The 23,644-nt window shown below is 48.7% G+C and overlaps 1 protein-coding gene across 1 annotated transcript in view; it reads left to right on the top strand.

Moving 5' to 3' along the window:
* The window catches only part of LOC138282619 (myosin heavy chain, clone 203-like), a 262,838-nt gene that overhangs the window by 156,680 nt on the left and 82,514 nt on the right, over positions 1-23,644 (top strand). Inside the window, exon 8 of the mRNA XM_069220406.1 lies at positions 704-866. Coding sequence (XP_069076507.1) covers positions 704-866 — 163 coding nt within the window. The remainder of the gene's footprint in view (positions 1-703; positions 867-23,644) is intronic.

Raw genomic sequence — 23,644 nt, 5'->3', positions numbered from 1 at the left:
GCGACGGTTTTGCCATCATTCACTTCCTCCGTCTTTCCGAACTTTTTGCTTTTCAGTTTCTTGCATCCAGTAAAAATAAGTGCCACTCCCCAAAAGTAAGTGTCAGTGGCCTTCAGGGGCGACCACTTCTTCAAGTTAATCACTGTATCAATGCCAACACCAGAACAGGCCACTTCCTAAACAGTTCTTGGGAATTTCATGAAATAAGATGAAATATCATAAATATTAACCAAAACCAGATGCATGAGATACATTGGCATCTGCGATGAATTGGAAGAAAACATGTGCATTCAAAGACCATGTGATTAAGTAATTTCTTTAATAACCTTCAATTAGTCTTATGATTTCTGACTTGAGGTGTTTACTAATCGTGTTTTATCGAACTGGAAAATGCACTGATTCTTCAATTGTTAAACAGCAAGATGTGTCAGTAGGTGTATTAGTTGCCTCAATCCAATTGCTATTATTAATAGTGTCTATTACTGTCAGATTCTTTAAAAGCAGACCACACATCTCCAGTGTATTTTTCTAGTCACTAATAAAAGGAAGTGTGAGCATATCTCTGCATTCATTTGCATCTCATTTGTGTTCAGTTTGCAAATTGTTTCTCTAATTGTCTGACCTCCTGACGTAGGCTTTTATGACTACACGAAATGTTTGTGAGGGAGTAATCTCAAGTACAACTGCTGATTTATGTTTTTAGCAGAGAAGCAGAGAAACTAAGGCAGCAGCTAATGGAAAAGAAACTGTCCGCCAGTGAGGATAAATATCTACGGAACAAAATGGCAGAAGACTGCGCACATTTGACCAAAGAAAACGGTCGCTTGCAGTCCCAAGTTCTAGAAGCATCCAAACAACTGGAGCAAGTAAGTCCTTGTCTGATAAATCCCCTCGCCGTAGTTAATATATTGGCAATTGTCGATATAATATAAGGACACTTTACGTCAACTAGGACCCGTCAAAGGTCTGGATTTATGTCATGAAAGAAGTATTCACATGTCATGCATTCAATTTTACCTGATGACGAGGGGCAAGCATCAATGTTAAACCCATAGTTGTGAATTTGAAATTCTCGGAAGGTGTTCATCCTGGGAAAATTCTGAATTTTTCAATTTTAAAGGGAGATGCTTTTGCATCAACTTACATAGCTGATCCTTCATCTTTATCACTGCTTATCACTACATATACATGTCCGTCTTCCATCTCACTCCCCCTCTTTTGAACATGAAAAAATGAGCTTGGCATCCCGGGCAGATAAGGGGAGACTCAGTGCATAATTTGTGCTTGTTGTTTCCGGTGCTGATCACCGGCACTTATTTGTGAGGTCCGGGGCTTATTCTTATGCCTCAAGCATTTGCTGCGAGCAAAAGACACATATGGTAAAGACGGAAGACGACAAAACTAAAAAGAGTCATAAAGGGAGAAAGTAGAAAGTTGCAGGATGAGATGAAGGGGCAGGGGTGGCGTAAATGGATTGAAGAGGCCGAGATGCCTTCAGGATTACGCTGCCTCAGTATTCAGTGCTGGCAGATTTAATTACAGCAGTCTAGTGTTTAAGAGAAGGGCTTTCAGCACCGGCAGCTCTTTATTTACAAATTAAGCACTGGGGAGACTAAAAGGGTATCAACAGTCTGGATTCACATGGGTTTCTCTGCAGACTCACATACATACATGCGTACTTCTGTCTGAACATAGATCTCTGAGCACTATCACTGTGGTGATTAGTAAAACCTTACCAACTGCTATTCATTTTAGGTGCTTTGTAGGCACTTTTTGTGCACTACGAAAAGAGAGCGTTATGCAGTAACTCACATTTGTAAGGCTTTATTGCTTTTCCTTTCCAATGATATTCCTTACTAAGAGGTATTTAATGTAACCATTTTTCCATAACAAATGTCTTTTTTGGACTTCCATTTTGCTTTATTTTGCTTTTGGTTTCGTATTTAAAAATAGCTTTACTTTTTACCTATCAATATTGCTTTTCCTTTCTTGGTAAGAAGTTGGTTAAGGTCAGGCAAGTCTGCAAAATCATGACGATTTAATATTGTGAATCTGATATGTCTCATCTGAACATCAGAAAAAAATAAAATGAGTTTAGATAAGCCTGGCAGACATTCATCTCCTAAAGTTCTTGCTTGACACCTCAGAGAGAATGGAGGAGAACAAGAATGAAGATGGGCAACATCCTGTTATAATGTTAGCCCATCTCAGCCAAACGATGAGCACTGTGCTTTTTTTAAATATGTTTATTCACATTTTTAATACTCATACGAGATCTTGTAAGCATTAGACATTTGACAATATAATTTTCAACATAACCTCATTTTTTGCCAACATAACATTTGTTCCAACGGTTTATGTAGCATATACATATGTACAATTCCCCAAGGTCTAGGAAGTCTAGGAAGCGAGCGCACAGAGAAATGACGGTACTGTAGGGTAGTGTATTGCTGTGCACCTTATAATTTTATATCCATTATATGTCATTCATCCAACTCTTGTGCATTGGATTCAAGGGAAGCCATCTGTACTATTTCCGCTCTGTCTGCCCCTTCCCTATTCCCCCCCAAATATGTCTACAAGGATATTCCAGTTTTCCAGATCTCCCTCCACGTGTTCATCTGTCGTAATCTTTGTAAGTCTGCATTCTTCCACAATACCCCATTCTAGGTAGTCGTCTTTCCATTTTGTCAATAATGGTGGTAACTGGCTAGTCCAGTGTATTGCCATTCTACATCTGGTGAGGAGTAATGTCAAATGCACATACCTATAGGCCATTTTTGTACCTCATTTTAGGGGCGGTAGTAGACCTAATAAACAGTGTTTTATAGTGAGTGGCACCCTTATTTTAGCAATTCTACATATCTTTGTCTGCACTGCCTCCCAAAATGGTCTTATTATTCTACACGTCCAGGGCCATGTGTGTAAAATCAGCAATCTGATCCCGACATCTACCACAATTTGAGTCCCTCGATGGATATATCCCATGTGATCTCAGTGGTGTTAACTATGCCATATGTAAGTAATAAAACTGTATCTGCTAGGATTTGTCATTACTTGACACATTCTGCACTAATGCTCTAACCCTTTTCCATTATCCTTCTGTGAGTGGGGACTCAAGTACTCCATCCCATTTTGTTTTTAAGGGTTCCAGGTCAACTGATCTGTCTTCCTTAAGATCTGATTGTAATCTGGAAATAATACCCTTTTGCGAACCGGGGTCTAGTATCACCTGCAGTGTTTTTGATTCTGGAGGTTTATCGGGGAATGATGGGCAGATATCATGGGCAATGTGGGAGATCGCTGCATAGTGCAGGAAATGTCCTAGTGGTATCCCAAATTGGTCCCTGGACTCTGCAGCTGTAAGAAAGGTGCTGTTTAAATATAATTCACCAGCCATGTGCCATCCACCCACTATCCATCTTGTCAGAGCTACAGATTCTTTGTGTACAGTGAAAGGGCTTATCCACCATATTTGTGATAATTTAGCATAGGGGCCTCGCTTCAATATCGTCTTGATGGCATGCCCTGGCCACTAGTTGAACTATCCTAGGGACATTGTCCGGTAGTCCTCGGCCTCTCACGAGTAAGTCAGGTAGGTCTTCAGCCTGTATCCTGCCAGACTACAATGTTTTGCAATCCAGCCAGGTAATCTAAGCGGAAGTCCAACAAACTGAGTTCCCTTTCGGACAAGTCTAGTTTAAGGACTCCCAAAAAGACCTTACTACGTTTCCTTGCCCATACTAAGGATGTGATTAGTTCAGTGCAGTTCACACATAGAGTTGTGCATCACGTATTGGAATCCAGGCAACAATATCATTTTACTCTGTGCTACTCTGCTTATTATTGTGAGTGGCAGTGTTGTCCAGAATTTTCCCCAAGGATTCACCCTGCCCATATTCAATTCATATTGTTGTTTTCTGTCGTGAGTAATTTGCATCCCCAAGTGACAGAAACAATGTGTTTGCCACTGCAGCTCTGGCATTGTGGGTGTCCTTGGGTTTCCGCTAGCCAGTGAGTCCAGAGGGAAGAGCACCGTCTTATGGGGGTAAACTCGCAGTCCTGGCTGTGTTCCAAAGAGGGTCATAAGCTGCATGAGGAGCAGCACTGAGTGGCATGGTTCTGTCAGATATATTAGAGTATCATCCGCATACATGGATACCACATACGTCTCATTCCCTACTCTTATACTAGATCTGTTCAATTCTGCCCTTAGGTGTATCACGAGTGGTTCCATGGCAAGAGCAAAAAGGAGCGGGGACAGAGGACATCCCTGTCTCGTTCCCCTTTCGATTGTGAATGCTGGTGACACTACATCTCCTGTGCGCACTCTCACCCCGAGTCCCAAATATATGGTAGACAGGTCCAGGCCATAAAAACCCTCATCCAAATCGTATTCTTCTCATCACTTCCCATAGACACTCCCACAAGATAGTATCAAAGGCCTTTTCTATGTCTAAGGCTATTAGTGTCACCTCTCTGTGGCTGCCTGTTTCATGCAAGACATGTACCAGTCTGCGCAAATTCATGTGCAAATCTCTTCCGGGGATGAATCTGCATTGATCTTTGTGGGTTAGCGATGTTATCACTTTACTTAGACACATCGCTAGCACTTTGTCAAGAAGCTTAAGATCTACATCTAACATAGACAGCAGGCGTGAGAGCCCAGGTTGACAGGGCCTTTTTTGGTTCCGGAAGCATAATGACGAGTGCTTCACACATTTGGGTAGGCAGAAGGCCTCTGCTCAGAGCTTCTTGAAGTGACTCCAGCAGTGCGGGGAGCAACATCAGAGCGAATGCTTTATAGAATTCTACTGGGAATCTGTCTGGTCCCGGACCTCTGCCTGTGTCCATTTTTTGTAAAGCCTCTTTTAGTTCTTCTAAGTGAATTTTACCGTCTAGTTCATCGATTTGTCCCTGAATTAGCTTTGGCAGTTCCAGCTTATCCAGGAAGGCAAATTAATGCCTGGGGGTTCCTCCAAACGGGAGCTGCATACACCCCTGCCAGGTGTGTGTGCAGTTGTTTGTTAATGACTATTGATCCTGTATTTAGGTGCCACTCCGATTGGCGCAAAGTAAGGATAAGTTGTGTTATTTTATTTTTTTTGCTTCAACAACCAGGCAACAAGTCTGCTTGATTTATCTCCCTCCCGGTATAATCGCTGGCGGTAGTCTTTTCTGGCGTGACAATCCATCTTATCCCATAGTTGTTCTATCTGCCTCTTTACTTCTGTTAGACAATTTTCATATATCTCCTATGTAGAGGGACCCATCTGTAATTGACAGATAGTACCTTCTGCCTCCCTCAACGCACTCTCCAGTTTGTTTTTGATGCCATATGTCTTACTCATACTTTACCCTTAGAGTACTACCTTCAGTGCCTCCCCTTCCGCACCCCGTGTGTTCGCAGTGTTCCAGTAAGTGTTCAAATAATTATGGATTGCCAATTGAATATCTAAGGTGTATTCAGGATCATGTAGGGAATTCTGATATAGACGCCAGAGCGGTATCTCGGGTTTCTAATCCCAGACATCAGACCAGCAGCAGGAGGACATGATCGGGAGGAAACGCACCTGATATGTGGTGGAGCCTATGTTCATCTCTGTTTCATCTGCTATTAATATTCTCTTTAGTCGACTGTATGTGGCATATGTGGAAGTATAATAGGAGTATGCCTTAGCTGTGGGATGCATTTCTCGCCATATATCTCTAAAGTGAAGGTTGGACATCACCTCACCAAGTGTGGCTACCATATGTTATTTTGTTCCCTCTTTTGGGGGATAGCGATTGAGCAGCCCATCGATGACACAATTAAAATGTCCTACCCTTACCATGGCATTCCAACGTAAGGGACAAGTTCAGTTTTCACCCCAGGAAAGAAAGTAGCATCATCGGTATTGGGTTCTTTACCATCGATTTCTCCTTGAACTAGGATGTAACGCTCATTAACATCTGCTGAGACATTACACATTCTGAAAGGGACCGCTGACGCTATCCAAATGGACACTCCCTTTGCATAGGAGTAGTAAGTAGCTAAATAAAGTTGACCCCTCCACTTTCGCTGTAGTGCCTTAGTGTGTTCCTCTAACAAATGAGTTTCCTGTAACATAGTGAAATGTACACCCAGTTGTTTCAGGTAGGAGTGGGTCTTGAAACCTTTCACAAACTTGTTTAAACCTCTCACATTCAAAGCGACTATACGTAAGGTTTAACTCATCTCTCTTTAACACGTTCAAGTGAAGTATGCCCTTTCCCGCACCCATCCCTGTCACCCTACCCCTCCCTCCCCACAGACCTCGGGTTCCTGCTGCTGCATATAACAAACTTTCTGTCAGAGCCATTAACTCCACCCACCCTGGAAAAACACTGTCAAACTGAATTTGTGTCTTCCCACACATGATAATGCCCTCCCACCCCTATTCAATTCTTAGGAAATTTTTGTAGTATCGTAATGTGTGGAGTGTTAACAACTTCCTGCTACTGTGAACTCTATGTATTACAGAATACAAAAACGTGTAATCTCAATCCAGCTGTACACCTGTATCCTGTCTAATCATACTGTTCCCCCCGCCCCAAGTACTGCGCTCTACTCTGTAGAACTCTGGTGCACAGATAGACTAGTCCAAAGGTAGGATTGAGGTGGCTGAATATAAAGAAGATAAGGGTTAATTTAAATAATAGGTTTGAGCTGGGAGGGATAGATGCAGGAGCGGGGGGCAGACTTGAATAAGAAAACCAAGAGGCGGGAATGGAGACAGACCTAAGAGGTAGAGAAAGAGAAGAGTGAAAAAATAAGGTGTGTTGACCCATTACAGAGTGTCTCTGTGGTCCGGCCATTAGATTTCATCCGACTGTATTTTCAGACGGTGTTCCAGTGCAATGTTAGGTTTCAGTGTGGTCATTATAGATCATCTGCATGTGTGTTACCCGTGTAGACTCTTCAAAAAGTTACAATCCTGAATCATCCTCTGTTGTATTCATGGTGCCTTCATATCTGTTCTACATCTCTCCCGGGACTTTGTGTACCTTCTGCTGCCAATGAGCTAGCTCGGGAAGATGTGACTGATGTTACAGACTATACAGTACCCTTGCTTCCTCCATCTCTATGCTATAATGTGCCATTTCAAGGCCGCCATCCGGACGAACAATGACACGATCATTGGATCTGTATCTCTTGTTTTAATGACTCTTATCTTTACGGGCTGACACGGACCCTGAATTTCTACAGGATATGGTTCTTGTGGATCCTTTCGCTGGGTCCACTATTCTGTCTCCTCCACAGATCTCAAGCCAGTCCAAAATATCCTCCAGTGTAGTGAATAATTGCGAGCATCCTTCGTGTATAACCTTTAGTTTGGCTGGATACATTAACATATATGTGAGTCCCATTGCTTTCACTCCTGCAAAAGTTCTTTTCAACTGTTGTACATTATGGCCCTCATTCTGACCTTGGCGGTCTTTTCGCAAGACCGCTGAGTTACCGCCGCGGTGAAGACCGCCGACCGCGGCGGTGTGCCGCTGTGCGCATTCTGACCGCTGGGAGCGTTCCGCCGGAAAACCGCCAGCAGCCACACTGGCGGTCGGCGGGAAAGTGGAGACTGGTCAACCTCCACCGCCACGCCAGCAGAACACCGCCCACAGAATTACGACCCACATTTCTGTGTGGCGGTCTTCTGTTGGCGGTCTTCTGTTGGCGGTCACGTCCCTATGGCTCCCGTCGCCTCCCGGAGGACCAACGCACAAGGTAAGTTGATCGTCCGTGAGGGGAGGGGGTGGGGGGGTGTTGTGTGATGTGGGCGTGCATGGGGGTGTGCGTGTGAGTGTGTAGAGGGGGTGTGTGAGTGCGTGTATGCGGGCGGGGGGTGCTGCTGTGTCTATGGGTAATGTGTGCTGTTCGGCAGGTGCGCATGTCGGCATGTATGTGTGCGGGTATGTGTCCCCGTTGTGTATGTGTGTGTAGGGGGTGTGTATATGTGCATGTTGGGGGTGTGTGCATGTCGCGGTACATGTATGTGCATGTCGGGGTGGGGGTGGGGAGGGGGTTCGTACCACCTCTGGGGGGTGGCAGGGGGGTGGAGGGTGTGGGGGGAGGACTCGGGTGGGTAGTGGGGGGTGGGGGAGACCCCTATCAGTGCCAGGGAAGGAATTCCCTGGCCCCGATAGTGCTTACCGCCATGGTTCGCACGGCGGTTCCCGCCCGCAAGAAACCGCGGCGGTAGGCAGGGTCATAATACCCTTGGCGGTCTTGGGACGACCGCCGGGCCGGAGTGCGCAAACTCCAGCCCCGCGGTCATGACCGCCGCGGCGGTCGGAGTGGAGAAGTAGCGGTCGGTCGCGGCGGGGACCGCCGCGGTCAGAATGCCATTTTTAATACCGCCGGTCTGTTCGCGGTCCGACCGCCGTCTCTCCGCCGACCGCCAGGGTCAGAATGAGGGCCTATGTGTTTAGTCCGGAAATATACAGATCAATTTATTTTGGTATTTTGGGTCTCCTAATTGTTGCGTCTGACGAAGGACGTTGTCTCGATCCCTTTAGTTAAGGATTTTTGCAATAATGGATCTTGGGGGCCACCTGGTGGTGGTGGAGATGCTGGCGCTCTGTGCGCTGGTTCCACTGCAAATAGGGGAGGACAGTATGGCCTCCGGGATGGAGGCACTGATGTATTCCTCCAGGACATTTTTGGGCTCTGCTTCTTCTACCCCCTCCAGGAACCCTACGAAGTGAAGATTACACCTCTGTGCTCGCCCCTCTGTATCCACCACTCTGGTCTCGAGTTGGTGTGTTCGAGTCTCTAATTTCACAATCACCGACTGCAGGAGGTCATCTCATCTGCAAGTGTTTTTACCTGGGTCTCTGTTTCCTGTGACCTTTCCGCTACTTTTCGTATGTCTGCATAGAATAGATTAAGATCTATGGCCATTGCTTCTATCTTGTTTTGAAATGCAGCACTAGATGCCTCAATTGCTTCCAGTATATGAGATCCTGAGGGTTCCTGTCCCATTTTCTGTAATCCTTTGGGCGCAGTCGTGGGCTGATTGGAAGTTCCATTCGCTGTAGATTGATCCATCTCTGTCTGTTGCTAGTTCTGTGAGATTTCTCCTTGCCCATCTTGTGAGATAGTTTGTGAGGGCTGTCAATGGTGACCTCTGCAGCACCTAATTAATCAACCACGTTTCCGCTAGGTAGTTACAAAGCACCATGACGTTGGTGTTGGGAGATTTGTGCTTCGACACTACTTCGGCTTATGTATGGAGGAAGATGATATTAGTATGTGGTTTAGTCCAGTGCTTGAAAGGGTACAGTGTCTCCCTGTTGTCTACTAATCTCCCTGGATCAGAGTTATGCGCTGGGAGTTTCACCACTATTCTAAAGAAAAGTCAGGCAGTGTGATGGGGGTGGTCCGGTGTTATGTTCGGTATGTGTGCTTCTTACCTCTGCGGGTCCATTTGTGATTGTAGTTCTACAATCAGTGCAGGCGCATAGTGGTGTGGGGCATTGGCGTTGGTTTGATTTTAGTAGTTTAGTCTCCCTTTAGTCATCTTTAAGCCTCTATGGCTTTGTCACCCCCCAGGCGCTGGGGGAGGGGAGCTCGGCAACCATCCGTCGAGGGAAGCACTAGGGAGGCAGTCACTACATCCACAATTGTCTTGTCACCCCATGGCAGTGTTGGTTTAGGGGGCCCCACCACCTCACTCACCTTTGGCCAGTCCTAATGATTGCAGGTAGTTTGGTGCTTGGCTTGTTAAAGTTTCCCAGCAGGCAGGTGGGGGATCCTGTTTTTGATATCCCCGGAGTGCTGTCTCTTCCCTGCTCTGCGTCGTTATCCCAACAGGGTACTAGGACTGTACATGCCGCTTATCTAGTCTTTGCAGCAACGGGTTGTCAGGTCTGGTCCAATCTACGGTGGGTGAGAAGCGGTTCCATCGCTACAGATAGGTACGGTCACCCTCCTCGGCGGCTTCCTGATATCCCTCGGGCCATGCAGGGAAATCCAGTGTTCACACTGGCTCTCCGCCCTCCGTCCCGACTCCTCTGGTGGTCACCACCTGCGAGGCAGCAGGAAGGCTGTTTCCTAGCTCCTCGCAATCCGTCACCTTCCCCGTGACCGCCCAAAGTAGCCCTCATGGCTCACTGGAATCTTCGATGTGCAGGCAGAGAGGTCTGGCGAGGCTGCGGCAGGCCAGAAGGCGGGTGATCTCGGGCAGTGCTCTGTCAGTGCACAGCTTTTTCTCATCTTTCGCCCTCCGCCGTCTCTCTCCTCAAGGGCTTAGGCCACTCTCGCCATCAGTCGGGATCAGTTCGGCTGGTGTGAAACAGCGGCAGGCAGGCACGCCCGCAACAACGCGCTGTGTCAGACTAACCTCCAGTCGAGTGAGGCTCTCGACTGGTACAACTGTCCGTACGCTCCTCTGACCGACTCTTACTTGGGCGCCATTTTGATGTGCGGGTCTCAGAGGAGTTCAGGGGCACTTTGGTTTCTTCTGGTGCTGCAGCAGTATTTAAAATAGTCTAGTTCGCCTCATTTCACTCTTCACTTCGCCCATGTTTTAATTTTAGTTAAATATGCTTTCTCGAACGTCAGGATGCCATAGGATTTTGCGGATGGGCTGGTAGCTATTCTTTAGCACATCCGATCGACCATCTTGCTGGCCACTCCCGACAGGAGCACTGTGTTTAAAATATATTTTTTTAACCTGCATTCCCTATTGCAAAAAAGCTCTCTTCACAAATGGATCTAGACTATAACAAATGGAATCAGTGTACAGAGTAAAGCAAACTGTTGGACTTGGTCCTTTCTTCAGGCCCCCCACAAGCATTTTGCCTTCACCCCTCCTGTTTTCTGAATTTCTGAAAGTGAAAAAAACAGTGGGAGACTGAAACAATCCTCTCCCTGAGGCGAGGAGAGGGAGTTTGCGAGGGAGAGAGCTGCCGCTATCATCAGCATTGGGCTTGCTGGGAGCAATTGCAGGGACTGTATCCAGCCACCGTACCATTCTGAGCTGGCAGAGGGCTGACAGAGTGTTTTTAGTTGTGAGCAGTGAGGCTATGGTGAAGCTGAAATTTAGGTCTCGCTGTTGCATTGTTTTGCTCCCCCCCTCCTGATTGTGACCTGGTGTTAGTTTGGCCTTCTCCACAGCCACTGGCACTGTAACAGCACCATGCACCTTGCTGCTCCTGACTAGCGCCACTGTACCAGATCTGCCCGTGGAGACAAGTGGGTGCAGGTGTATGGCAGGGCGGTGAGGACGATGATTTGCGGCAGCGGCTGCAGGAGCTGTGTGAGCTCTCGTTTTGTTAGGGTGCAGCGTGGTACCTTTGGGGGTCGCCGTGGCACACTTTTTCCTGCTGCAGCCTTCCCCTCCCTTCTCAGCCTTCCTAGATGCAAGAGGGGCCCTTATAGCCCAGTAGGGGTAACACAGGGGCTTTTTCTAACAATTGCACCTTGGCGCAGATAACTGATCCTACAGCCTGAGCCTAATCTAGCCAATCCAGCAATCTAGCAAAATTAGAGGGGCGTGCCGTGGCCGACCAGCAAAATGGGCGCCACACCGTGAGGCTCTGCATGGCGGGGGAATAAATCCTCCTGATTCTCCTACAGAGCAGCCTCCCGATCCCTGGGTCGCATTGTAAGCGGCGCCGGGAATCTTCAAGAGGCTGCGGGTGGTGCTGGAGTCTTTTAGCCGGCGACAGGTGAGCCGGCCTGCCTGGAGTCTCTGGGCGGGCCTTGCTGGATTTGCGAGGCGCGGGCCCCGGTAGTGGTGGTGAGCCGGCCGCTGCCGGCGCACTCTTCCAGGTGGCGCTGGGGGGCGACCCCTTAATTTTTTGGCCCGTATTTCTCCTCCCGTGGTAGGGGGCGTGCCTTGGGCGGCCCCCCCTTTCCCTTTGGGTGCGCATGCTTTTGGCTGCCTGGTTCCTACCGCCTGGGGGGCCCATTCGGCGCATCTTTCAGAGTGGCACGGGGGAGCGCCCCCTTTTATTTTTGGGCTTCATGGTGTCTCCTTAGCAGGGGGTGGGGGCTTCGGTGGGTCCACTACCCCCCTCTCCAAATGGTACACGCATTAGGTGGCCTTCTTTTTTCCTTTTCCTTTTTTTTTTTCTTCTCCCCGGCGCGGCCCGTTTGTGGGTGCCTGCGGGGTTTAGGCCCACTCAGTGAACGGGGGCCGTCCTCTCCGGCTCGCGGCTTCTATGCCGGGGCACTCTTCTGGTGCTTGCTGCGGCCTGGGGCCTGTGGGGGTTTGGATCTCCCTTCCCCCACTTTTTTTTGCGTGTGGAGAGTGGGTGACCGCTTGGGGTGCTACGGCCTGGCGCCTGGACCTGGATTGGGCCAGGCTGCGACTGACTGCTGGGGCCTAATCGGCGTGGGATTCGAGCCGCGTGCCCCTGTGGTGTGGCTGACACTCGTCTGGGCTGCTGTCGTGGACATCTGCATCTGGGCAGGTCTTGTGGTCCTGGCTACAGGACCGGTTTGGGGCCCCAACAATTAGACCCATATTTCAAGCTTGGTCTGGCCGGGACCGGTGACTTGGAGTCCGTGCCCTTGCGGCGTTCCTGTCCTGGATGGCTTTGCCTGGTGGGTGACCGGTGCTGGAGAGGTGTGACGCACTTGTGATCTTTTACTCGGAGACCTGGCAGAGGATGGGGAAGGCCGATCATAAAGAGCCAAAACTCACCTTTGAGGGGGTAAGAAGAAGAGCGGTGCGGCCGGTCCTTCAGCGGATGACTCGTCACCTGAGGAGGGGGCTTCAGCTTCTTCCATAACGGCTATGTTCTTAGACCCCAAGCATAGCCTGGCTGGCATTGATGCTAAGCTTGACCATTTGACTGAGCAGATGGATTGTTTAAAGGAACGGGTGGATGGTCGTGAGGTTCGTTTTGAGCAGTTGGAATCTTGCACCTCGGACTTAGAGGATGGACATCGCGGAAACGGAGAACAATTGCTACGCATGGAACGCGTGCTGGAGATAGTCCGCAACCAGAATGAGGATTTGGAGGCCCGGTCGCGCTGCAATAATATACGCATTATCGGCCTCCCTGAGTCGACGGCTATGGGCCGTTTGGAGAACTATGTTGAGACGATGCTGTCTGCGCTATTTCCCGGTGAACTCTCCCAGGTCCTGGTGGTGGAGAGGGCCCATAGGTCTTTGCGTCCTCGCCCGCCGCCGGGAACTCCACCACGTCCTATAGTGGTTTGTCTGCTGAACTACCGGGACAGAGACACTGTGCTTAGACTGGCCAGAGAGCGTAGACCTGTGATTTACATTAACACTGAGCTTAACTTTTTTCCTAATTACAACCGTGGGGTACAGGCTGCCTGTCGGGCCTTCCTACCGGTCAAGCGCACTCTAAGCCAGACGGAAGCCAAATACTCCCTCATTCATCCAGGCAAATTACGTGTGCAGCATAGGGGCAAGCTGCATTTCTTTACTGATCTGAGGGCCAGATGTAGCAAACGTTTGCGACTCGCAAACGGGCCGATTCGCAATTTGCGACAGTGCAAAATCGGAAATGGGATGCAAAAAGCCCATTTCCGACTCGCAAAAAGCGATGGGACCCGTTTGCGAGTCGCATCCGTTGCGACCCCATTTTGCGACCCGCAAATTGCAAGTCGCAATTTGCGAGTCGCAAACCTTATGCAATTGCAACTCGCAAATTGCGACTAGTCGCAAAAAGCCCAGTTTGCAAGTCGCATTTACCACTAACTCAGAGCAGGTGGTAACCATTACCAAAGTATAAAAGGAGACCCAGAAGGCATCTGGGTCACTCAAGATGGCGGACATATACCTGATAGCAGTGAGGAGGAGAGTCTACGCAGCCCAGCAGAGGAGGAGGAGGGGCCACAGACAGGAGAAGATATATAGAACAAGGCAGACCCTTTTCCAGCAAACTGAAGAGGAGATCTATGATAAATACCGCCTTAGCAGCGCTGCCATTCTAGAATTAATAGATTTACTAAAACCACAGCTAGAACACAAGACTCTGCGTGGCTGCGCCATCCCTACGCATGTGCAAGTACTATGCGCACTGCACCTCTTGGCCTCAGGGAGCTATCAGGGGGTCATTGCCGTGGCAGGTGGGGTATCCCAAAGTGCAGTGTCAAGGTTCCTCAGGGCATTCCTAGATGCCTTAGTAGCGCACAGGTCTCAGTTCATATACTTACCAAGGAATGAGGCAGAAATTAACAGCACGAAGCTGGACTTTTACCGCATTGCCCACTTCCCCCATGTCATTGGATGTGTAGATGGGACACACATTCAAATATGCCCCCCGCTAATCTGGAACATATTTTCCGCAACAGAAAGTGTACCCACTCACTCAACATACAGGTTGTTTGTGATGCCCATTACGTCATCACGGACATCGTAGCTAAGTTTCCAGGCAGTACCCATGACTCATACATTTTTAGACATAGTGGGATACATCAACGCCTGGAACGTGGGGAGTTTGGAGACGGATACCTCCTAGGTAGAGCTGCATACACCTTGCAGACATACACACAGGTCACTGTGCACGACTATCTGGACTTACTAACAGTGTACTTTTGTGCCCAACAGGTGACAGTGCATATGCTCTAAGGCCATGGATCATGACTCCATTTTTAACACCCAGCAATGATTCAGAGAGGCAATACAACAGTGCGCATAAGAGGACCAGGAACCTCATAGAGCGCACCTTCGGACTCCTGAAGGCAAGATTCTGATGCCTCCACCGCAGCGGAGGCGCCCTCCAATACACCCCCATTACCGCTTTCAAAATTGTGGTCGCATGCGCCATCCTCCACAACATAGCCACCCGACGTGGGCTACCTCTCACCCCTGCAGACCCAGATCCTGATGATGAAGAGCAAGAACAACCACATCGCCATCATAGGGATAGGAGTCTAGCTAATCAAGGCAGACTGAGACGGGACCACATTGCAACGCAATATTCTGGACGGTACGTGTCAACTCCCACCATACTCACCTATTAACCATTTGTTAAGTGGAACCAAAATAACTGTTTTATTAATGTCATGAAGAAACTATATACAAGTTGAAATTGTCCATGGGCAGGAAAATGCCAACCAGTCATGTGGCACATTAACGCCATGTGCCACATGAATCTGTCCTGGCTGTTATCTATGATCTCCTGCCCCTCCTGCCAGCCTGGCTGGTCCCTGCTGCGTCCATGGTGCTGTGCCTACCACTCCTCAGCACCCTACTGTGAGTGGCAGAGACACTGCTCACTGTTGAGCCCTCCTCCCAGGTGTATTTGTTAACTTCCTGGCTGTGATGTCATCATCATGTGCCAGGAAGTGTTTCCAGGGTGTTCTGGTATGCTTTCTGGAGTGTTCTGCTGCATCTGCAAGCAATTTTGAAGGTATTCGCAATTTGCGACACCCACTCGCTAATTGCGAGTTCGTTTTTGCACACTCGCAAACAGCGACCTTTCAAACTGCGGACTCGCACACAGCGTTGCGAGTCCGGCTGCGAGTCACAAAATCGGATCGCTTTTTTTTCTGGCATTCCAATTTGCGACTCGCATTTTGCGACTCGCATCAACTCGCAAAATGCGAGTCACAATTTTTATTTTTGCTACATCTGGCCCTGAAATTGGCCGCCAAGTTCGCAAAATCGGTTCCCAAAAAGGCGCTGTTGGAGGGTTGGAGAGATTCTGGTGGAGAGAGAGGGGCCCTGAGTGACAATTACTAAATGGTCTCTGCTGTGCTGGGTGATGGTGGTCCCGCCCCTTGTCTTATTGCCAATACTCTGGTTAATGTTTCTAATATATAAGATGGCTGCTCTAATGTACTTGTTGCATTGCGAGTTCCCCTGCCGCCCATCCCGTTTGGGATGGTGTCTCGGATGGCCTGTTCCACACCCCTTTGGATGAGTCCTTTGACACTGTTTAACACTGTTATTTGGGAGGTGAATTTGGGGTTGGGTGGGACTGCTGCACAGACCCGTTTGGGGGGTCACCGTCGGTGGGGGTTAGGGTTGTTCTGGTTTTGGATTTCTTACTATGTCTTCTTTTCTTTGTCTTTGCTTCCCTTTTTGCATTCTGTCGCCGTTTGGAAGATGTGGTGTGGAGGGTTGGGTGACTGGATGACCGTTCAGTATGGCTGGGAATAGTGGGACGCCTGTACGCTGCCTTACTTGGGATGTACGTGGGCTAAATGATGGGCGCAAGATGAGACTGTTGTCTGCCTATATGCAGCGTGACACGATTTACATTTGCATGCTGCAGGAGACCCACCTGGTTGTGACCACCCGTAATAGGATAAACGCTGGCTGGATTGGAGAGTGTCATTCTGCTGTATATTCGAGCTATGCTAGAGGTGTGGAGAGTCTGATCAGAAAGGGGCTACAGTGGCGCACCGAAAAGACAATTGTGGATCCAGACGGTCGCTACGTTATGCTGCGCGGCACGCTGCTGGATAGGCCCTGTAGAATGGTGTTGCTTTATGGTCCAAACACTGACGACCTCGATTTTTTCCAAGAGGTGGGCTGGCTGATTGACTCGCTGGGATCTGGGACCTTGCTGTGTGGAGGGGGATTTCAATGTGATATTGGACCCTGTGGCAGACCGTGAGAGCTCAGCTCCGCCGCAGCATGTGGGGGCCGCAAGGGCCCTTTTGCATGTGATGACTGAGGGTGCTATGGTAGATATTTGGAAGGTGAAACATGGTACTGACAGGGAGGGTACCTGTGTCAATTATGCTCATAATAGCTGGTCCCGTATAGACAGGTGGCTTGTTACCAGGGATGTTGGGCTTTGGACGCGGTCGGTTAAGCACATGGCGCGCACTTTGTCGGACCATTCTCCAGTTCTGCTGGAGTTGACTATACCGGGAGGCCCCCCCCGGGCCTTCATGTGGCGACTCCCTCATGGTGCTCTTAGAGATCGGGTATTCCAAAATGAGATCCGCGAAGCTATCCTGCATTACTTTGCTGATAATCGAGGGTCGGTGGCTTCTGCTGGGACGGTGTGGGAGGCTTTTAAAGTAGTGATTTGTGGCATCTACATCGCTAAGCAGCATGGAGTGCTGAAGGTGCTGAGGAAGGAGCTGGCGGAGCTGGAGGCCCAGCTTACTGATCTGGAAGAACGCTTAGCGGCGGATTGGTTGGGAGATACTCTGGCCACCTTGAGAAGCAAGATGACGCAGTGCGAAGAGTTTGCGTTGCGAGAGGTTTGTTTCTTGGGGAAGCATACTGTGGCGAGAAGATATAGCGAAGGGGAGAGAGCTGGTCATACCCTAGCAGGCATGCTCCGTAAGCCGCGGGCAAGTAATTATATTGTAGAATTGTCAGATTTAGCCAGCAATAGTTACACTGACACTGACCAGATTAAACGTGCTCTCACTGAATTCTATGCCAATCTGTATGCGGAGCCTCCTGGATTGGACGTGGCTACGTCAACTGATTATTTCGAGGATATCAGTTTGTTGTGGCTTGAAAATTCGCACCGGGCATACCTAGATGTCCCCTTTTCGGTGGATGACGTAGTCCAGGTGATCCGCAGCTTGCCGGGTGATAAAGCTCCTGGGCGGGCTGGACGGCTTAACGTCGTCCATCTATAAGGAAAATGCTGATGTCCTTGCACCGCACCTCCAGAGGTTTATGCAGAAGCGCTCGATGCAGTGGTTCTCCCCGCCTCGCTGCGTGAGGCCCTTATTGTGACTATTTTGAAGCCAGGGAAGGATCCGTGCAGCAGCGCCGGTGCAGTATTTAGGCGTCTGGTTGAGCCGAGATGTCACTACGCTCTGGTCAGCGAATTACGGTAGAGCTCTTGCATGGTTAGAAGAAAAGAGAGATGTGGCGCTCGCTGCCGCTGTCGCTGACTGGTTGTATCGCCATAGCGAAGATGGTAATTCTGCCAAACTTTCTATATCTGTTTATAAACCTACCACTTGTTCTCACGGTGAGTTTTTGGAAAGGCTCAGATCTGCTCTGGTGAAGTTAGTTTGGGCCGGTAGACAGCCTAGAATTTTGTGGGAGAGATTGACCCTTACGTTTGAGATAGGTGGTTTGGCGGCCCCAGAATTAGAAACTTTATTATTACTGTGCGCAGGCTCATTTTGCGCATTTTTGGCTGTACCCTGTGCGGTATTTGCCACATCTGGCACCTGAAGCGGGTGCTATATGGCCTGATAGGCTGCTGCGTGTGCTGGGGAGCCCGGTTGGACCCAGGTTGTGTGAGATCAATACTGTGGTTTGCATGGCGAGGGCCTGGTCTGCGCTATTGAGACTTGTTAAAGTGAGTGAGCCGTTTGCACCTACGATGTCAGTTCTGGATGTTGCGGACGTGCAGCTGTCGGGAGATGCTCGTGTGCATGAGTTTCTTCGTGAGTCCGGTCTGGCCACCTTGGGCTCCTGGTTTTCTGATGGACTGGTCATCTCGGCTGAGGTGGCGTTAAGGGATGGGAGTGATACTGCGATGAACCGTCTGTTTGTGCTCAGAATTGTTGCTATGCTCCGCTCACGTTACCCCTGCTTCCCCGCGATGCCACCGGTGTGTCGTGTGCTGGAGCTCCTGTACCAGACGCGGTCCCCTGGTAGACTTATTACCCAGCTGTATGCAGAGCGAGTCGCCTGTGACTGAGATGGGGGTGAGACTGCGCTGGGAGGCGGACATTGGTGAGGCTATCTCGGATGAGGTGTGGCGCAGGTGCTGCGCGCATATGAGAGAGTTGTCCCCTAATTATCGACTACGCCTTATTCATTTTAAGTTTTTACATCGGCTGTATCATACACCCAGCAGCTTGAGATGCATGGGGCTGCATTCTGATGTGCGTTGTGAAAGATATGGGGCCCCCGATGTGGACTTTCTACACCTCACATGGCATTGTGCCGGAGTGAATGAATATTGGATTGAGGTGCTGTGAATTATTGAGGAGATGACTGATACTGAGCTGCCGCGCACTCCTAAGCTTGCCCTCTTAGGCTATGTTGAGGGGGTCCCAGCTGCTCACAGAAGACTGATAGGGCTGCTGCTGGCTAAGCGCAGGGTTGCGATGTGCTGGGGACGTGGTGGAGTGCCTCGGAGTCGTGAGTGACTGCGGGATGCTTCGTACTGCCAGGAGCAGCTGATGATATACTGGGAGCTCATGCCGGAGGGCTCACGTCCCAAAGATATATCGGGCCCACTGCGAGCTTTTTTGGTAAATCGAACTTTTGGCAGTGACTAGATGCTTGGCATGTCCTATAGCTTGTGCTGGAAGGTTCTCCTTGCCTCTACGCTACCCCATAAGGTCTGTAGGAATATTGACGCAATGCCGGCAGCAGAACTGTCCTGATCTGTTCTTTCTCTCACTTTTCTCTATTCCTCACTTTCCTCGTCCACTCCTTCTTTCTTATCAGTTTCCTGAGTTGTACCTGCTGGTTGTTATCAAGTTCTCTTGATTTTCAATGTGCTCATTGAGAGAGCCCAGAAGCAGATAGTACTATATTATGAGTAGTGAAGCCGGAACCCTGACTGGCAGACACTGGGAGAAGGTTGTATGTTGTTGTTGATAAATATGCTTTGCTCGTTTTATTTGCTGTTAACACTGGCCTCTCAGTTGTGGGACATTGATTATATTGTTATTATTGTATAATAATAAAATTAATTAAGAAAAAAATCTAGCAAAATTCTATCTAGTGAGCAAGTGGGACAACAGTGGATCGTCATCCGGCAGCAGCATTCCATCTGCCATTACCTGCCATTGCTTGCCATCTCCTTGCTTTCTTTGCCTTCTTTTTGCTGTTGCCTGCCATCCTTGCCATCTCCGTCATCCTTTGAAGTTCTGGCTTCTGGCTTGTGTGGGGGGAGGTGGTGGCAGCAAGTGCAGGGGAAGGAGGTAAGCCAATGGTTGTTGAATGTCAGTGACCAGTTGTTGCTGCTGTTGCTGTACTGTGCTGCCGGTTTTATTAGTCCTGCTCAGGTTCTGGTTCTCTTGGGCCCATCATTAGTCATTAGTGCTAGTGCTATTGCTATTGCTATTTCAATTACCTGACATTTTTATTGACATTTCTATTGGGGATTGTTATTGAGGACACAGCCCTTTTGCTGTATTGTTTTATGTCTTTTATTCTTTTGCATATTGGTACGGATGTTTGAACTCTCACTTGTCATTCTGCAGCGCTGGACCACTAAGTGATTGCACACTTTTACTTTGCACTCTTTGGAGCTGTGTTAGGCTTTGATCGATCGTCACACTCTTAGGTTTATATTGAGTCTTATGACATCCTTCCTTCTTTTGGCCTTGGACAATATATATACGGTGGGCAAAATGAAAGCCACTGGACGTGCGGGATGTTCCTCAAACCCTTCTTTCTCCTAAGCCCACATCTATTGACAGGATGTTGCAGAGAGTGATGGGGGTTATCTCCACAAAATAGAACTCACTGACAGGAGTTTGTCCTTGGGTTCTGGACCCCCACAAGTTTTGGTGCCAGACGTGAGTTCATCTTGTCCTTCCTCTTGCAATATGCCTACAGCTGATCATCTGGCTGATAACCTGGCTGCACCTTTAGATCATGTGGGTAAAGGGGCTTCCATTTCTAATTTACATCAAGCCTCCTGTGTTATTGAGGAGTCCCTTGAGGTCAGTCTCCATCCACCGGTGGCTGTTAAGCGGTCTAGGCAGCAAGATCAGAGTCCCTAGTTAACATCTATCATCGAGGGGGGACCGTGTATTACTCTAGGGTCTAAGGCCACCCCAAAGCATTTTAAAAACCCTTCTGCAGCTGATGGGTCAGCCACCATTCCCTTTTGGGTTGCTAAATTAAAGGAGTGCATGTCAGAGTTTAAAAACTTACTTGCTGCTGACCTCTTCACCATTCTTGATTGACTGCAGGTGACTGAACAAGGGTTTAGGGGTCTTATCTCAGATCAGTCTCATGTTTCCCTGGCCCTAAACATCACTCCTAGGGGTAGCCAGTGGGCTGTGTCTGATCAGTCAAATTCCCTAGCCCCTGTGGTTTCTGCCGTGCCAGTTGGTGCGACGGTGTATATCCCCCTATCTGCTTCTTCCTCCACATATGGTACACAGCCCACAGGTTCACTACCCTTTAGCACAGGTGGTAATTTGGGCCATCAAGAGTCCACTATGGGCATAAGGGAAGCAAAGGGCAGCAAACCTGGGCAACAACCACCCCTGGCTGAAGCCCATGCTCCATTTCAGAGACACCTGATGATTGATTTATCACTAGCCTCCTGCCCCTATGTTGTAGTTCTTGTAGTTCCACAGTTGCGAGATCGACAGAGGGAGGCCCTGAGTGAGCTTACCAACAAGGTATTGGATTGGCTAGTGAGAAACAGAAACATTCTCCTCTCTCAAGCTAATAGCATTTTGCTAACTCGTAGGGTTAGGTGGTTGGGTCCTGGCAAGGCTGATCGCCCTGGATACTGTGTGGTCATCAATCGTAGGTCTCCCTATTTAGTGGAATGTTCATTACTGGGTCAGCTTAGTAGATGGGTTGGTTCTTCAGGCACTGACTTGCTTCCGTTTGGTTATTTTTACAAACCCCACCACTTGTATAGATACCAGCCCCTCAACAGCCTAAACACACATGGATTGTTCCTGTACTGGTCTTGCACACAACAACCCTGTTTGAGCACAAAGTGTACTTTGTTTCTCCACTTCTAATTGCTTCAATATCCTTCCCCCTGTGGGTTTCCATTGACATGCTCACACTGAGGAACTGCACTTAAACAGTTGGGACGGTGAGAGCGCACTGAGGGGATTCTAAGAGGTTGTCTTTTGTTTCAGGGAGCAGGCCACTATGATTGGGCGACATAGGTTGGTGGCACGGGGTGTCATCCAGCTGTGGGATCTCCTGTGGCAGCAGCAAGAAACTTTAGGCATAGGGCTTTGTCCAAGCCAGAGTTAATTACTGAGTCACCCACACCCATGCGGGATCCAAATAGTTCCCCTCCCATAGTCAGTATGCCATTGCCCCAGTCCAGATCCAATCCTGTTAACGGCAAGCTGGCCTCTTCTATTAGTGCATTTGTTTGCCCTAGTCCTCCTTTAGACAGAGTAAGGAGGGAAGGGCTCAGTACTGCAGATATACCAGTCTCACCTAGCTCAGTTCTCCCTTTTAAATTGCTCTCCTGCAACATCGCCAGGCTTGCTTCCTAGATTGGGCTGAGTTCATCGACTCATATGACCTCTGCCTTTTCCAGGAGACCTGGTGCACCAAGGTGGTGCATTGGATAGGTATGCCAACTTTAGTAAGGCAGCTCTATCCACAGGCAGGGGGAGACCATCAGGGGGACTAACTACATGGGTGCAGTCAGTCGGCCCCTGCAAGGTGGAAGAACTTATAACTTCCTCCCCGGACATCTTGTGCATCATCACCCTTATCTTTCCACAATTTACCTAGTACATTTATAATGTGTACCTTGAACCTGGAGCGCAAATTAGAGTTTCTTCGACCTTAGAGTTCATAAGCACACACCTCGCATCTGCCCCAACTGGTGTTTGGAAACTGGTAGGAGGAAATTTCAACTGTCAATTTGAACCCATAGAGGGCAATCCAGTAACCTATCCCCAAGTTAGTAATCCCTCGAGTTAAGAAATGGTCCCCACTTGCCCTGCAAATCACTGCCCTAACATTGAATCAGGGCTTACAAGCTTGTAATGGAAGTAGTCTATCTGATAGGGATGGTAAACATACATTTAATCACCCCCTTAGCACCAGTCTCATGGACTACATTCTGGTGGATGTGCAGGTTTGACCTTAACTTATCATTATGGTTGTACTTCCAAGACTGAATAGTGATCATAACACACTCTCTAGCGTCATAGCTCTCCCACTTCGTGACATGGCAGCCAGCTCCCCTGATCCTTTTGACAAGACTGAGGCCAACTAACAATATGTCGAGTAAAATAGTGTCATATGGCACAATCTGGGTAGTTGTTGGGGGTAGTCTACAAAATTGTAGCAGAATACATGGAAGGCCTACTATCCCTGCCAGTGCCGGGAGACTATAGTGACATACAGGAGAAAATTTGCGAAGGCCACACTAGAATGTTTGAAGAGCTTCATAGAATTTTTTTGTAGAAACCAAAAAGGCTGTAGGGAGGCAGTTGCCCCAAGTGTGGCTCAATCTCTTGTGCTGGCGGGCTACAGCTTCTTTGATGCTAGCTATTAGGCAACGCAATAGGAATGAGATCAAAACTAGGAGGGTTGTATGTAAAAGGGGCATATACAAGGCCTCAAAGTGGCAAGTACTTTTAGATGCTTTTAGACTTTTAGAAGGGAGACAAGCGGTTCTTTTGGAACTTGGGCCCATATTTATACTTTTTGACGCAAAACTGCACCGGCGCAGTTTTGCGTCAAAAATATTACCGCTGGCTAACGCCATTTTGGTGCGCCATGCGGGCGTCATATTTATACTTTGACGCACGGCGGCGCAAACAACAGGTGGGAGTCATTATTTTTGACGCACACTGCGGCGTCAAGCCGTAAAGGAAAACGACGTTAACGCAGCGGAAATGACTGTGGGTTGATTTACGACACCGCAAACCGGATATGCGCCGTTTTTTTTGACGCAATAGCGTCAAAAAAACCAGCAAACACAGCCATTTCACCAGAGGAGAGCCAAAATGGATCCCAGATGCCACTACAGACCCCAGGAAGATGACAGCAGACCAGGAACTAGCCATGAGGACCCACAC

Source organism: Pleurodeles waltl, chromosome 2_2, assembly GCF_031143425.1.
Source record: "Pleurodeles waltl isolate 20211129_DDA chromosome 2_2, aPleWal1.hap1.20221129, whole genome shotgun sequence".
NCBI classification, from domain to species: Eukaryota; Metazoa; Chordata; class Amphibia; order Caudata; family Salamandridae; genus Pleurodeles; species Pleurodeles waltl.
Note: the sequence above shows the minus strand (reverse complement) of the source record. Positions and strands in the feature narration are given on the sequence as shown.